We start from the raw sequence: 16,801 nt of genomic DNA, 5'->3' as shown, positions 1-16,801 counted from the left end.
CACGCCTGATGCTGTCAGCTATTGATGGTGACACTGATGAGGATCAAATAACATTCCACATAAAATATTTGCTGCAAACTCACAGATTTGGCAAGTATCTGCCACTAAAAGTGTAAGAGATACTTTGGGGGGACAAATTCCTTTTAGAACAGATCTGAAAAAATCAGCCCCAAGAAACTTTACGTTTACTCAAGAAGCAGCTATTTCTTTCAATAACTGAAGTTAGTGATATAAGATGATTGATCACTGGGAAGCACTGAATACTTTTTGGCCCTTATTCCTAGCTAGACAATAAGTTTTTGAACTTGGATGAAACTATTACATTTTAATTCTTTTCCAAATCCTTTGAATGTATAGTACTGTCCTACCCTGTCAGAATCCCTTGAAATTGTAACTGAGGCTTCATTTTCACAGACGGCAGATAAGGTGGTAAAGTTCTTTTTGGGTGAACTTTGTAATACATGAGAAAGCTCATATGATTCAGTGCACCCGTATACAAGTAAATAAACCCTTGCACAAAGAAAAAAATCAAAGAGATCAGAGGCATCCCTGAGGCAGGCTGCACTCAGGGCAGCAGTGCTTACCTAAAGGCACTCTGCATCCCACAAGTTTGGGGGCGATATAATGACATCATCATGTCACCCCTGACCTTCCAGGCTCTTGTATTGATTTAAATGTAAGCGCCAACTTCCCTTTGGCAATCTTCAGGCTCCTTCAGGCCCAGCTGTTTCACACTCTCAATGGTAAGTGGTGAAAACATGATCTACAGTGAGAGCCTGTGGCGGCTGGGTCCAAAAATAACCAAAGGGTAGTGTGACAACATGCCCCATCTGACAGCATCCCCATCACTGCCTCTCGTGACAGCACTGAAACAGATGTCCAGGAGACATGTTGTAGCCTCCCTAAAATGCTACTTTCTATGTGCAGTTTTTATGTGCTACTTTTTATGTGCAGTTTTATTTTTTTAATAATTCAGAAACTGTTTTGCCAGTTCATCTGCAGGGTCAAGTCACGATTTCCTGACACTTGAGACAATAAGTTGCCCCCCCCCCCAAAATCTGGCAGCATACCAGCCACCATCACTGTCCCTGCTCCTCCTCTCGCACCCTGTATTCAAACAGGAAGAGGGGAATGGAGTGGAAGAGGGGAATGGAGGGAAGAGGGGAATGGAGGGGAAGACAAAGCATGATGGAGAGCAAAGTTTAGGCTAGAGCAGACATTCTCAACGGGAGTCATATGAACCCCTGGGGAAACCTGGCACATTTGAATGTTCACATTTTCTAGGTGTTCAATAATAAATGATTTTATGTTTATCTGTTTGTGTTGTACCCTTGTTTGACAGAAGGGCACTGAGAAGAGCTTCTGAGTCACCATAGCCCAAAGAAGGATGAGAATGGCTGGGCTATAGCATCAGAAAATCATCTCCGCATTTCTTCTTCAAATCCAGGGAGTGGGAAGAGGAGGTGGCACCGCACTCCCCACCCATTTGCCATCCTGATATGATGTTTGTGAGAACTCGGCCACAAATGCCAGGAATGGAAACTTCCTCAGAGACCCATTCTCTCAGAGGACATCAGCTCACGCAACCGTCTGCACAATGATGACAGCATGCTTACCAAAAAGGCTTGCTGTACAATAGGCACTTCGCTGAGAGCAATGACCACAGGGGTGATATCCAAAGCGCTGAACTCCAACACTGCTGTATTGATGGGGGTTGCCTCCTGCGATGGACCAGCAGTGAGAAATATGGCGACTTTCCTCATGAGGACACCTTGACGATGCCGCTTAAAGACATTTCTGGCAACAAATCTCATGGCCCTCCCAAGATTCCGTTTGCCTGAGGACCTCTCCAAGGGTATTCTTTGAACTGCCTCCAAAAGAAGGTCGTCCCTTCGGAAATCGGTGAACCGGATGACGTACTTTGTGTTGGCATTATATGACACAACTGCCACCCGAGCTCCGGTTGGACAGTTGCTCCGGGTAATAGTTATGCCCTTCAACAAAGAGAGCATAATATCTTTCATCCGTTCAAAAGATGCTGTGGTAACATCTCCAGACATATCAAGGGCAAACACCACTTCTGTTGGATACACTGGGCACTGGCTCATTCCTTGCAACGAAAGCACACTGTCAGAAGGTGTCAGACAAAATAAAGTTTGACTTTTTTTTTTTAAATCTAAGTTGTTTAAAAGGTACTCACCAATACAGCAAGCTAAATGGGGAAAAAGGGAAAAACATGCATTTCAGTTGTCATTCCTGTTTCATGTTCATTTACATGATAACCCAACAACAGTGGATGGATGTATAGAACTTAAATCAAATATACAGTGTTGTTTTTTTAACATCCACTAAAAGGTTTGTTTCTGCTGTGAATGAAGTAGAGCAGTGATTCTTTAAACTGTGAGCCATGCCTCCTTGGGGAGCCACAGAAACCCAGTTAGGGGAGCCATGGGATCCTCGTGAAAAACCCACCACCCTATACAATTAGGATTGTAGCCCTAATGAGGAGGTATGGCCAATGGCTCAGTAGGTCAAGAGAGCCACAAGATGAAAAAGTTTGGGAACCGCTGAAGTAGAGTATCAACCACAACAAGACTGAATTACAAAGGTAATATGTTGGTCTTAGAACAAATGACATTAAGTCCAAACCCTGCCAGCATCCTTGGAGGTGTGCTGAGAAAAGAGCTACTAGAGTGCCTTTTATGACTGGTGCTGACTACTTTATGGCAGTCAGTGCCAGCAAAAGAGGCACAACAACAATGGCCAACCCCTTTTGGGTCAGGCTGTAAGGTGTCAATTACTTACGGCAGTTTCCTCTTGTAAGATTGACAAGTTCACAAGGCTGCAGGTAAGAATAAAATTAAAGGGATTAGTGGCCTGAATGCCTGGTTTAGTTTACACTGAAAAATCTATAACAATTTTCCAACTACCAAAGACATCAGCCGGAACACCAGATTCCACTTTTCACCAATGACCTCTTTGTCTCCCACATTTTTTCCTGCTTTCTTGGTTATCTGTTACCCTTTGCCTCAGCCTCGAGATGCCTCAGTCAACAGATGGCAACTCTATTCAATATATATATAACTACTCTTCATATATATAGATTAAGAATTAATTTCATGTGTTTTTGTATTGTATTGGCAGAAAGAAAGGAGTCGATTACATACCGTCATTGCTAGTCTGCCATTTGGTCCTTTGTTGCCCTGTAAAATATGAGATATAAACTTAGAAAATCAAACTATCATATTGATCAATACAACAGATACAACCGTTGATGACCAGAACCTTATTGGACAAATAGAAATAACTCAATGCCCAATTCTAACCAGCAATGATGCAGCAGGGCCAGCACAGTTGTGTGGCATCCTATGCTGGAACTGAGCAAGCTGGAGGCTCCTCAAGGTAAAGGGACATTTGTTCCTTTGTACTGGGGAAAGCTTCAGCCAGCACAACGGGTCTTCTTGGACCTGTGTCCGCTAATTCACCGGCGCAAGTTTGTGTTGAGCTGTGTCAGGATTTCAGACCTAAGGAGAGGGATGCGGTATGGTGTGAATGGTTGCCACCGATCCCACCCCCTCCTGGGACCCAATCCACCTGCCCCCTCCCCCTCCCTGTCATAGTGTGCCATTGACTTACAGTCCAATCCTATCTCCCCGCCCCCCACTGGTGAAGCTGCACTGAAAAGGAGCACACGGTATTCAGTGGTGGGGCAGATTAGAAGGCTTTGGAGGGGAAATAGGATTTAAATTCCCTTACACTACCATAAATCTTCTGACCACAATGGTTCTCCTCGGTCCTGCACCAGTGATTTCACTGGTGCAAGTCTGAGGAAAGAAAGGGAGTGGGGAGGCTGCTGACAGAGGGGATAGGATCTGATGCATGCTACTGCTAGATCCACTCTGTCCCACAGACTCCCCACCCCCTGTTTCTCCCTCCCCACCCAGTTTTCCCCACCTGTTCCACCATCCCCTACCATTACCTCAGCAGGCCCTCCAGAATTCACTAACACAGACAGGAAGACTCTTGCCTTCCCACTGGCTCTCATGCAGCGGGCTACTCTCATGCAATGGGCTACTCTGCACATTGCCAAAGGGCCCTTTATGGCGGCTTCACAGCAGCTGCTGCCAATGGAACATGCATTCCACTGGTGCCTGAGCCCAACAGGACTGGGCCTTTAAGCTCCAATTCCACACATGTTTTACTGAGATTAAGCCCCACTGAACACAGTAAGTCTTACTTTCAAGTAGGCATGCATAGGATTGGGCTGTTTTCCCATAAAACTGATGGAAAGATTTGTTGATATACAGCAGACCCTCCTTATCTTCAGGTTCAGCACCTGTAGATCTCATTCAATGCACGTGCCAAACCCACATCAAGAGGGCCTCTATGAATCAGACGTCCCAGAGACGACCGGAAGTGCCTTCTGGTCGTATCTGGGAAGTGTTCCAAGGTTCAGGGTGGTGCGCGTTGCCTCCCCATGACTCAGAAGGCCTCCAAGATGCTTCACAGTGCCACTTCCAGTTTTTTGTTAAACCAGAAGGGCCACTCTGAAGAGTTCAGGAGGCCATCTGAGGCCACACACAACCTCCCAGTGACTCAGAAGGCCTTCTGAATGTTTCATAGACGCACGTCCTGTTGCCAGCACCCCACCCCAATGTAATTATCCATGGAATTCTGTATCTGCCGGGGGAGGTGGTCTGAGAATGGCCCCCCCCCCAGGATATTGAGGCCAATTATATGTCCAATTTTCAGAAACAGTCAGCTGCAAGCTTCAACATTAGATCACGTTGTATCTCTTTTGAAGTCACATTACCATTCTTCCAGGGGGTCCTCGGCTTCCTGGGTCACCTGCCAACCCTGGCATTCCACCGCTGGCCTTAAATACAAAGAAATCATTAGAACATCAAAGGAAGTGTCAGTTGGTTCATGCTTGATCAGAGAATATAATGTGCTAGATTTTCATACACTGCAAGCTGAGGCAATTGTATACTTGATTCTTGCTTAAGGTACTTAAGTACTAGCTAAAGACTATGGCTCTGAGTGCAAGATATTCCCACACAGAAGCAAGCATCGTTAAATAATCATTTGTTTCCTATCCCCCGCCCCCCACTGATCAGGGCTGTCAGTGATGACAGCATTTCTAACCTGTTGTATCAAGGGGAGAAGGGGGCACCTAGAATCAGTTCCTGTTTGCATAGGTAATCAATGTCATCACTTCCAATTCTCTGTTTGGATGTCACATGCAGTGCAAAATCATAAGAATGACCACCACCACCCATCCTAGTAAATATCCTATAGTAATGATGGAGGAGTGAAACCCTCTTTCTATCCTCTCATCAGGGTGACTGTTTCAGTCAGTTCAAATAAAGATAACGTGATGTACAAAATGAAACAATAAATGGGTAGGATCCACAGTGATGCTCATAAAAGGAGTTTTAGTGGAAGGGATGCTCAGCAACGTTGCCTGACCATTAACAGAAGAGCAGCTTTCAGTTTGTGCAAGATCTAGTGCAACACAGTGTGCAATACAGTTGACCTTCTTCATCCGTGGATTTGGCATGCGTGGATTTGAATCAACACAAGCACTGACTCCACAGTTGGAGAGATGCAAGGACTTCCTGGACACTACCGGAAGTGTCTTCTGGTCATGTCCAGGAAGTTCTTGAGGGCCAACCATGGATTTGATTTTCTGTGGAAATCGGTATCAGTGGGGGGTCCTGGAATACAGAGGGCCCAAAGTATCTTCCACCATCAGAAAAACTGTTTTTAAACAGAGGTTACTTTCTCTATGTAACTACCTTCTGCAACATCCTTCGACTCACACAAGAGCATTTCTCTAAAAGAAGACACCTCTAGATCCCCCCCATCAATGATCAGTCACCACTTGATCCTAGGAACAACTAGGATCTATAATGCCAAGTATAAATGTATCTAAGGAGTCCTTTCTTAATAAGATTTGAATTCTGTCTCAGTGCACAGAAATCTTTTTATGAGACAGAAAAACTTTCAGCAGCTAAAAACTATAACCACTATTTATCATTGTCACCCTTTGTCCTCTGATTCCTCTGGGGCCTCTATCTCCTGCAATGCCTGGGTCGCCATCTTCTCCCTACCAAGGAATCAGAAGAAGAGTCTTGCAATCAAGAAGCTAAGAAACTCAAAACTCAGACAGTAGGAAAATCTACTGTAATATTAGCACCTATATACCTGCAGTCCCGGGTAACCAGGAAATCCAGACTGCCCCTAATAATGAAAACAGAAATAAAACATTGGTCTACAGTTGCATTCATGTTTTGATTATTTCGGGCCCAACCCCATCCAATATTCCAGTGCCGGTGCAGCCATGTCAATGGGGTATGCACTGCATCCTGGGGTGAGAAGGCAGTCACAGAGGCCTCCTGGTATGGTAACCTGGTATGGTTACCTGGTATGGTAACATTTGTTCCCTTATCTGGGGGTCTGCATTGTGGCTGCACCAGGGCTGGAAAGTTTGATAAGATTGGCCCTTTAGTTTACAATTTTTTTAAAATAGTGACTAGACCATGTCTTCTGTTTGTGTATCCAAATAACATATCAAAGAGCCCAATCTTATGCATTCCCCCCCATCAATGCAGCAACGCCAAATGGGTGAAAGCTGCATTCATAGTGGGCGGTGGGGTGGGCCAGGAGACTTCAGCAGGGAAAGGGAATTGTAAAATCCCCTCACCCCCGTGTAAGCACAATGGATCTCCCACAATGGATCTCCTCAAACCTGCACTAGCGAGTTTGTCAGCGCAAGTCTAAGGAGAGAAACAGGGTGGGGAGGCTGCTGCTGGAGAACATAAGAACATAAGAACATAAGAACAGCCCCACTGGATCAGGCCATACGCCCATCTAGTCCAGCTTCCTGTATCTCACAGCAGCCCACCAAATGCCCCAGGGAGCACACCAGATAACAAGAGACCTCATCCTGGTGCCCTCCCTTACACCTGGCATTCTGACATAACCCATTTCTAAAATCAGGAGGTTGCACATACACATCATGGCTTGTACCCCGTAATGGATTTTTCCTCCAGAAACTTGTCCAATCCCCTTTTAAAGGCGTCCAGGCTAGACACCATCACCACCTCCTGTGGCAAGGAGTTCCACAGACCAACCACACGCTGAGTAAAGAAATATTTTCTTTTGTCTGTTCTAACTCTCCCAACACTCAATTTTAGTGGATGTCCCCTGGTTCTGGTGTTATGTGAGAGTGTAAAGAGTGTAAAGAGTGGAGGGTTTAAGATCCATCACAAGCCGCCTGCAACAGATCCTCCCCCTCCCATGGCCTCCCTACCCCATTACACCTCCCTCCCCACATGGTTTCGCCCCCTCCCCACCTCTGTTCCACCCTCCCACCTTCAATCCCTCCTCCCCCATTATCCTACCTCCTCTGGCGAGCAGCAATTCCCTCGCTTGAAAGGGTGGGAAAGTGCAGGGTTTCCTGCCAATGCTCTTGACAATGTGCTGACTCGCATGCTGTCGGAGTGCCTTGTCCAACAAGCACTGGCCACTTTATGGCTGTCAGCACCATCGGGAGAGCCTCACCACCATAAGGCAGCGAGGGAAGGATTGCGCCACAAAATATGTCTGTGTATCCAACAATGTGTCCCAAACAGTTTTCCTTCATAATGAAACACAGTTGTGTTCCAGAGAGTCCTACTATAAGGCAGAGAAGGCAAAAATCCATTAAATAATCCTTCCAATATGGCTCCTTTTGACTTTCTGCCTAAAACACTTGAAATTAATCTCCCTCTTTACTAACATAAAAACTACCACAATATTTATTTATTTTCCTCTGGCAAGGGGCTGATGTATTTCAGTGAGCAGTGAGCACAGAATAAGTCACTTCAAGACATTCTATTTTCTAAAAGGTGGGGGAACAAGAATGCTGGGGAAAAGGGTCTATTACACTATGCCCAACTGCCTTTCATTTCTTTTGCATTGCATACCATCCAGCCTGATGAAGTTCTGGAGTTCTCAACAGATTTTGTGTCTTTTTCATTGTGTCGCAGTACGTAGTACCAATACCAAAGCCCAAAGTACTAAGGGCCAAATTAGATATGCCACTGGGTATGTGTGAATGCATCTCCATGTCTGACTAAAACAGCTGCAGGGGGGATTTAAATCAGGACCATGGTGCAGGGGGGAGAGAATTTAACCCTCTCTGCCATACCAGGGTCCCAATCAGAATCAAAATCTGTATTCAGATTAAAATCAGATTCTACCATCAGGAAAAAGCCAAATAAACAACTGGATAGTATAGAAAGAATCAAGTACCCAGATTGCCAAATCCTGCCATTTATGCTGAAGAACTCCAGTGAAATCTATTTTTTGGACAACCACAGGACTTTAAAGTACTGCTCTTGATATAGAAAAAAATTTTCTTGTTTTGCTTCCAATCATAACCATTTCGCATATACTGGAAGTGCTGCCATTTCCATTTCTTCCACAGAAAGGTATGCTAGGGCTGTTTGGTTTGGGCATCAGAAAGGTGACAGGCAAGCATCCAGACCTCCAAGTAACATAACAATGAACCCTGTGAATGTCTACTATTTAAACTACTAAGAGACTTGGCTTTCAATATTCATTTTGAATGTAATTTATTTTCACTTCTCCCCATCCCCAAAAAAGTACAGTCGCAAACATTGTGCACAACCTAGCAGCTGAGGTCTGCTGCTTCTCCTTGGTCAGATAGGGAAAGGTCTGTGCACTTCTGAGCATGTGACAATAGGATTGTGATCTTGGTTGGCTGAAATGGAGATGCAGCTTTGCAACAAATGAGAATGGTGATATTCTCCTTCCCCAACATAGTAATCAAATTCAGTACTTATCAGAATGTTCATCCAATTATTAAACGCTCTTGAAGCACAACCTTCCTTGAATTTCTGCACAAGGCCAAAAAAGCATAGTTGTTCAGGAACACTCCTCATTATTTGAATGAAGCTTTAATACGAGACGTTCTTTATAGGTTGTACCTCTTTTGATTAGTGGTTATAATCATAATAGATTAGGTACCCCTTCACCATACAAAGGTAGTCTGCACCCATCACTCCACAACAAGCCTCTCACCTTTGCGCCTTTCTTTCCCTGCATTCCATAGCCATCGCTACCATCTAGTCCCTGCAAAGAATACGGGGGGGAGGGGGAGAGAGGAATGGATGTTAGTTCATTGTAACCATGGAATATTGAAGTCTCAATGGGGCTGTGGGACAAGCAATAGTTTATAGTTGTGAGGTGTGCATTAGTGTAAATGGTGCGTTTCAGAAGAATTGACCAAGGTTGTGAAGAAATTCTGAAAAATTCCACTCTAATACATACTGGAGTTTTCATGCTTCTTGCAGGGTTTGCACCAGATTGTTACAGAAGGGCAAGAAGGACCCAAAGAAGTCATGTATGGTTCAACCCTCAGTGAGAATATTCAAGTAAGAGAATCAGAAAGGTAACACTCACAGGCAAGCCTCTTAGTCCAGATGGCCCCAGAAGGCCTTTTTCTCCAGGATCACCATGTTCACCCTTTTATGATACGTGAAAGAGATTAGCAGTTAAATTCCATAAATTATCCCAAACCAGTGTTAACGGGGTTGATATCTATGGCCCGATTCTCACTAAAGTGGTCAACAACTTGTGTCTCTATTTCCTCATGATGAAATGGTTCTCCATGCAAAATAATTTCCTGCACACAGAGAACCAGATATTGGGAAGCAGAGTTCTAACTTAGGCTTCTCCCTCAGAGACAGCTTATTACACTGGTGATCATTTGCAGTGATATTGGGCTAAATGTTCAGGAGAGTCATGCAAACACCAACCCATACAGACCCTAAGAACATAAGAACATAAGAACAGCCCCACTGGATCAGGCCATAGGCCCATCTAGTCCAACTTCCTGTATCTCACAGCGGCCCACCAAATGCCCCAGGGAGCACCCCAGATAACAAGAGACCTCATCCTGGTGCCCTCCCTTGCATGTGGCATTCTGACATAACCCATTTCTAAAATCAGGAGGTTGCGCATACACATCATGGCTTGTACCCCATAATGGATTTTTCCTCCAGACACTTGTCCAATCTCCTTTTAACCCTAAGTTTGCAAACCCTAAGTTTGCAATCCTATACATCAGTGGTTCCCAAACTTACTGGGGTCACAGTACCCTGCAGCCTCTTCTTCCCAGCTCAACCGGGCACTGCCACCTTGGATCATGCAAAATCTTGTGCGATTGAAGATGGGCAACAGCCAAGTCTCATGAGATCTTGCACAATCCAAGATGACAACATCCGAATCTCGTGAGATCTTGTGCAATCCAAGATGGCGCTGCCCAAATCTTGTGAGATTTGAGCACTGCCATCTTGGAGCATGCGAGATTTTGCATGCTCCAAGAGGGAGGTGCCTGGGAGAGCAGGTAGAAGGGCCACTGGGGATCTCATGAAGCCACTATGAGTGTGTCGTGATGACTCATGACTTTTGGAAGCTCTGCTATGCATACTTTCCTGGGAGTAAGTCCCACTGAATACAGTGGGACTTATTTCTGAGTGGCATGCACAGGATTGCTGTTAGGAAGGTTTTGTTCCCATGAATGAAAAGCTAACGTAACTATAGAAGTCCATGAAAATACTAAAGTTATTTGAATAGCAGAAGGTATAAAGTAGATGTTCTGTTAACACAGCTTACTTTTTAAAAAAATCAACTTTGGTAGACACAGTGATGATGGTGCTTTACTTTAAAATAATTGCATTCAGAGAAGATAATGTTAAAATCAGGAGTACTTACCTTTGTTCCATGTGGCCCAGGGTTCCCTACAGAGCCAGTTTCACCCATGATGCCCGGACTGCCCTCCAATCAGAAACACATATTGGAAGACCCATTAAAGGAAAAATCAAGTCTAGACTTCTGTTCAGAGCACAAAATTGTTGGCAAAATTTTCATTTTGCATTTCACATCTAATGTTCTTTCTGACCACAGAAATAACTGGCAGCCAGTAATAGCTTTGATGTTTTCCCTATAATCATATCCAGGCTTCCAACAGTTCTAAACGATGTCTGTGAAAGCACTATACAAGACAACACAAACATACATACACAACTGAGACTGGATTAATGCTTTTCTTTTAAAAAATGTGAGTTGCACATCTCTTGAAAGTAGCCCTTAGTGAATGAACAGACAACATATAGTCTGCAAATCATACTTAGTGGGGCAAGGTTTTTAAGGACAAAAACAAGGATAAGAAATTCTGGGGGGCAGGGGAGACTTTCCAGGACTTTACTGTTTTTGTTCTCTAAGGATCCAGAAATTAATTTAGCAATAGGAGATGATGAAACACACTACAAAATAAGGATTATCATTGTAACACATACTTGGAGGCCTGGAAAACCTGGCAATCCTGGAGGTCCACGTATTCCTTGTAGGCCTGGAGGACCCTAGTGACACATTACAGGATTCTGGTCATGAAGAGTAACATATGGCAGACACTTGATACGTATGTAGTTACCAAGATCTAAATCTAACTCAACTACGTCAGTCCTGGACAACCATCGCAATATGCAAAATTGTTTTGGAAAGCCACATAACCTAAATGTAGGGCATGCCATGGACTATGGGTGATACTTGTTCCGTGCTAAATGAAAAGCTGCTATGCACAATCGTGTTATAGTACCTGTTGGCCTGGTAATCCAATTTCCCCAGGATAACCTGGTTCTCCTTCATCTCCTTGGATACCCTGCCAAATAAAACATGAAGCACTAAAGAAAAAGTGCATTGGCAAACATTTGCAACCTCCAGGAAAATAAACAGTGCGATGACTGCCAAGTCATATGTAGACATATGTAGACAACAACCCTCCCAAAAAACCTGAAACATGGTCAGCTAAGCAACTTGCCTCCTCTCCAATGAGCTTGAGAGAGTGGGTCAGAGGAATTTATTCAACCGTGTATAGAGCAGGGTTAAGCCAAAGGGGAAGTGGACTTGGAATAAACATTTTCTGCAGGATCAACAAGCAGCCTTCCCCCCTCTGGGCAAATTTTATCCAATACATTGATTGCTTTGAATGGAGTTGAAAGGGTTTACCTATCTGGAGTAACAACAAAGCTGCTTGCCTGCAATAATGTCAGCACATAGACAAGTCTCATTCACAATAATTGCCATGACACCTTTCCATTCACTGTTATCCCTTATAAACAGGGCTCCATCTGCATGAATACCCAGGAAGCATTGCCCTCACTCTCATTTTGCTTTGATTGTCATAAGTGGCACCATCACATAGCAAATCCTATTGACCAAGGAGCATTGTGATATCATTCCATTCACAACAAGACCCATGATTGACTGGGACCATGCATATGATTAATCCAGTGGCAGCAAATAAGGAAATAGCAGTGTATTTAACCCATTTTTGCCTGGCCCACAGGTTTACACATTTGGTCCCTGTTGCATAGATGCAACATTGGGCAGAAATGGATTTTAATATGGGAAAAGGTGATGTTTTTTACAATTTTGTCCCCCCCCCCCAAAAAAAAATATTTCTGCTCTTCCTAAAAAGCATTTGTTCCAACAGAAACATCATAATGGGAAAACATTTGTCACAGCCTTTGTCTAGAGTCATGATAGGAAGAGGTTAAAAGACAGAGAACATACATAACATGATGCTTTATATATCCATATCCATTTTGCTTGATGATGAATGCCTTTCAGCATACCAATTGCTATCAGCATCATAGACTGCTAGACAATTCTGTCAGCTCCCCCTCCTCCAACAGAGGAATTTAGCCTTTAGTATTTGCACAACAGACAGAAGTTCAATAGGTCCAGCTTTCACTCCTCTCCATGTCATGAAACGTTGCAGTCAAGAAAAACAATAGCAAACCCTGAGTTAGATGGTGTTCTGCAGATCTGTTTATTTAAAGATTTATTTAAAGATCTGTTGCTAGCTCTTGCGTACAGGTAAGAGAAAGGGAGATAAAATACTAAGTAGCATCTCTAGAGGGCAAAAGTACAACGGAGACATCAAGCAGAACAACAGAGAGAAGAATCCTTTTCCCTGAAGACTGGCGTACTTTTAAAAGGCTACACAGTTGCCAGGTTTCTAAGACAGACTGGGTGAATACAGGTGGAAACGCTTGTCCCTGGGGAGACAAGTCTGGATTCACAAGGGATGAAAAATGCACAGTTCATGTGGAATCCAGACAACTGCATTTCATCCAATCCATCCATGCTGCAGCTTGGTTGGCTTGTAACCAAGCCGCAACATGCATTAGAACTGTGCACTTTCTGATAAAGGCATAAAACGCTATAAATACAAAGGGTTCTGCCGTTGATAAGCAGTGCCCACCATCACCCAGTAAGATTGCCAGGGCAGGGGCCACTGGGTGGCTGTGGATAGCAACAGACACTCCATTACAGGCTGGAGCTTCAGGGGTTGACTTTTGAGGACTTGGAACCCTTCCGAGGCCCTTGGAGCCATGCCTGTCCTGACTAACTCTTGATGCTTCTCCCAAGCATAGCTTTGAGGTTCATATGGCAGCAAACAAGTCCAACGGCAACTGACCTTTAACCCAGGATGACCTCTGCGGCCACTGGGACCCTAAAAATGAATGAAAAACAGCAATTATATTCCAAACTGAGACCAATTACAAAAAAAAGCCAGTGTAAGCCTGATGTAAGCTTATGTATCACTGGAGAGTTCCATCAGCCACTCCAGCAATGAAACAAGCACAGCCTCCACTTTCTTAAGAGACTTTATATTAATCAGCCATGACTTAGGCATGGCCTGTTTCTCAAGACTGAGGCCAAGGAATCCACAAAAGTGTATAGGAAAATAAAAAGTCACTGCATTCTGAAGTTTCTATGATGAAGAGTCTATTGCAGCAGGGAATTAATAACTTCTCAAATAACTAACCAATCCTATGCAATTTTCCAACACAAAAATAGGTCCCACTGTGTTCAACGGGGTTTACTCTCAGATAAGGGTTCATAGGATTGAAACAAATTTTTTCAAAAACAAAATGTTTTCACATAAATCCTGCCAAACCACTGAGCTTTGCCATTAGCTGTGACACAGGGTCTCATACATGAGATAATTTCCCTTGTGTGCCTATGTTCAATGATTGATCTGCAGAGGTCAGACCTGGCTGAGTTTTTCTATCAGTGGACAAAAGCATTCTCAGAACTTGACTGCAGTTTTACATGGAAATCAACCCCGGAACAAATCCCAAGTGAGAAAAATTCTCATACAATAACTGAATACTCATCATGCTTCTATGTTTTAGATTAGTGTAAAAAAAGTTTCACTGGAAGAAGGGGAAGAGCTTGCTCCCTTGATTAGTATAGCATTTGCTTCAAAACTTTGCTATTTCTATATTGCAGTTGCTCTTACATTTGCACCTGTCTCTCCTGGGTTTCCTTCTATGCCATCAGGTCCTGGTTCTCCCTGCAAAGCCACAGTAAGAACACAACATTACAGTTGGGTCTTTCTCACAATCCAGCATTAGACATACAATGAACTCTGACATGTAATTCAAGACATACACACACATCCCCAGCCAATCTTGGAGATTTGACACAATTTCATTAGTAGTTTCAATGCCATCAATTGTCCTCAAAGATTTTCCACATTTTGTAATTTTAATGTATCAAACAATAGAAAGTCTTCTAGCTTCAATCGCATTCTAAGTCTGCTGCCAAATGCATCTTGTTGAGTTGGTCTTCAATTGACCCAGAAGTTCTGACAGAATCCACAGGGATCCATGGAACATGGTGTTCATAGGCCTTTTCCCCTGTCCAGAAAATTTCATGCTGCAACCTAAAATCACTGACTCCAAGTTATCATGGCTTCAATGGCTTTTTCTGCTTCTAATGCCAACTTACAAGTCCTTTACAAAATACATATTAACAAACATTATGGAATTAATAGTGTCATGTTCACTACAAGAAGCTAACAATAAAACCCTTGGGTACCTGCCATCCTGGGTTACCTCTTCTACCCGGAGAGCCAAAGACATTGTTGTCAATCCCAGGATCGCCCTATAACAAACAAACTCAATAAGTTTTCAGATGTTTTCAAGATGTTTGCTAGCACCACTGAAATAATGGCTTGCAGAAATAGGATCAACATTCATTTCAATTCAGATATAGGACCACAGTCAAAAACTACATCTTGTTTTCCTGCTGCAATGGAAGGGAATATTTTTGGTAGGCAATGAAACTCAAACAAGCAACCGTGGGAAAGGCTTGATGACTGGAAGTATCATTTCACAGGATGAGAAAGCAACCGATCAGAGATATTGAGGAAGAGTTCAACTGAGAATAATTTCTATCATGCCTCTTTTAGAAAAATACAACTGCACTCTGGGATAACAGGAAATCAGATGTTCTTGCCGGTTTCTTACAACCTCCAGCAATGGACTGGGGTGACGTGTTTTACCAATATCTTAGGCCTTCCATATGCTGCATGTGCAGACTGGAAGATGAGCAGACTTGATTGCCAATGGGGGTTTGGCCACCACAACATTTGGGAATACAAGGAAAATAAACTGGGAAGTTCTGTCCAGAATGAGCCTTGGAAGTCTAGGTATGGTTCTATCTGAAGGCTACATACAAAATGGACCTGCATTGATTCTCCAGGGTTTCAGTTAGTGCTCTCTGCATGAGAATCTTGCCCTGGAGATGCTTGACCTGGAGATGCTGATACTTAATATGTGCAAGCACATGTATTCTACCACTGAGCAATGGGCAATTTCTCAGTGTTCTGCATTTCTTCAGCTACAATTAATTATAGCCCTCTGTGTCACCACACGGGCTCCATAACACAGTTCCAAAAGGCCTTGTGCTGTCATGAAGAAGAAAGGAGTGGAAGAACCATGAGGAGGCCATGCAGGCAACTTTCCTTACTCAATACCCTGATGATACTGAGCTCTACGTATCTTGAAGGCACCCAGGAGCTGCTATCTTTGTCCTGAACTAGGTTCTGGAGACTGTAACCAGGTAGATGAGGTAGAATAGATGAATCCAGACAAGATGGACATGGTGCTGGTAAGGAATGGCTGAGCCAGGAGAAGACTAGCTTGCCTGAGATTGATGTAGTCTCTGGGGCACTATATGATTAGGTCAGAAGGTACCTCTAGAACAGCGGTTTTCAACTGCTGTGCTGCAGCACACTAGTGTGCCTCGAGGCAGCCTCAGGTGTGCCTCAGGCTGAGGCGGGAGAAGTGGCTGCTTTGACCCTCAAGCAGCAGCAGCTAAAAAGGAGCAGCAGTGGCTGCTTTGCATCTCCTGCTGTGAGCAAGAGGAAGGCTGCAACCTGATCCTCCTTTACCTAGGAGTAAGCCCCATTGACTATTATGGGGCTTTCTTCTGAGTAGACATGCCTAGGATTGGGTATCAAGTCCCTTGTCTGCCCTGCCTGCTGACTGGGCAACCAGAAAAGCCTGGAGGAGGTCTGGGCAGAGTGAGAAGGAGGAAGCCGGGCAGGTGAGCAGGTAGGAAGCCAGTGATTCTGCTGGGGCCACTAGCCTAAGAATGGGCTGGCTGAGGGTCCACAAAAGTCCCTTTTCCTTGCCACAGTTGCCTGTAGCTCCCCAAAGCCACCCTCCCTGCCTTGCCTTTCAGAGGAGGGGCGTTGGGCAGCAATCCTAACCACACTTTCCTGGGAGTGAGCCCCATTGACTATGATGGGACTTACTTCTGAGTAGACACGCCTGAGCTGGGCTGGGCTCTCAAGCTCCTCTCCTAGACCCACTTTCCTGAGAGTAAGCCCCATTGACTATAATAGGACTTACTTCTGAGTAGAGATGCC

General features: G+C 44.1%; 1 protein-coding gene across 1 annotated transcript in view; it reads right to left on the bottom strand.

The window, feature by feature from the left end:
- The window catches only part of LOC136652230 (collagen alpha-4(VI) chain-like), a 71,827-nt gene that overhangs the window by 12,023 nt on the left and 43,003 nt on the right, over nucleotides 1-16,801 (bottom strand). Inside the window, exons 20-33 of the mRNA XM_066629159.1 lie at nucleotides 14,965-15,030; nucleotides 14,384-14,437; nucleotides 13,556-13,591; nucleotides 11,669-11,731; nucleotides 10,786-10,848; nucleotides 9,472-9,534; nucleotides 9,091-9,141; nucleotides 6,208-6,243; nucleotides 6,047-6,109; nucleotides 4,814-4,876; nucleotides 3,168-3,203; nucleotides 2,806-2,842; nucleotides 2,201-2,212; nucleotides 1,617-2,110 (exon numbers count right to left, since the gene is read on the bottom strand). Coding sequence (XP_066485256.1) covers nucleotides 1,617-2,110; nucleotides 2,201-2,212; nucleotides 2,806-2,842; nucleotides 3,168-3,203; nucleotides 4,814-4,876; nucleotides 6,047-6,109; nucleotides 6,208-6,243; nucleotides 9,091-9,141; nucleotides 9,472-9,534; nucleotides 10,786-10,848; nucleotides 11,669-11,731; nucleotides 13,556-13,591; nucleotides 14,384-14,437; nucleotides 14,965-15,030 — 1,137 coding nt within the window. The remainder of the gene's footprint in view (nucleotides 1-1,616; nucleotides 2,111-2,200; nucleotides 2,213-2,805; nucleotides 2,843-3,167; nucleotides 3,204-4,813; nucleotides 4,877-6,046; nucleotides 6,110-6,207; nucleotides 6,244-9,090; nucleotides 9,142-9,471; nucleotides 9,535-10,785; nucleotides 10,849-11,668; nucleotides 11,732-13,555; nucleotides 13,592-14,383; nucleotides 14,438-14,964; nucleotides 15,031-16,801) is intronic.

The sequence above is a fragment of the Tiliqua scincoides genome, chromosome 5 (assembly GCF_035046505.1).
Source record: "Tiliqua scincoides isolate rTilSci1 chromosome 5, rTilSci1.hap2, whole genome shotgun sequence".
Classification (NCBI taxonomy): domain Eukaryota; kingdom Metazoa; phylum Chordata; class Lepidosauria; order Squamata; family Scincidae; genus Tiliqua; species Tiliqua scincoides.
This window is presented reverse-complemented; position numbering and strand designations above follow the sequence as displayed.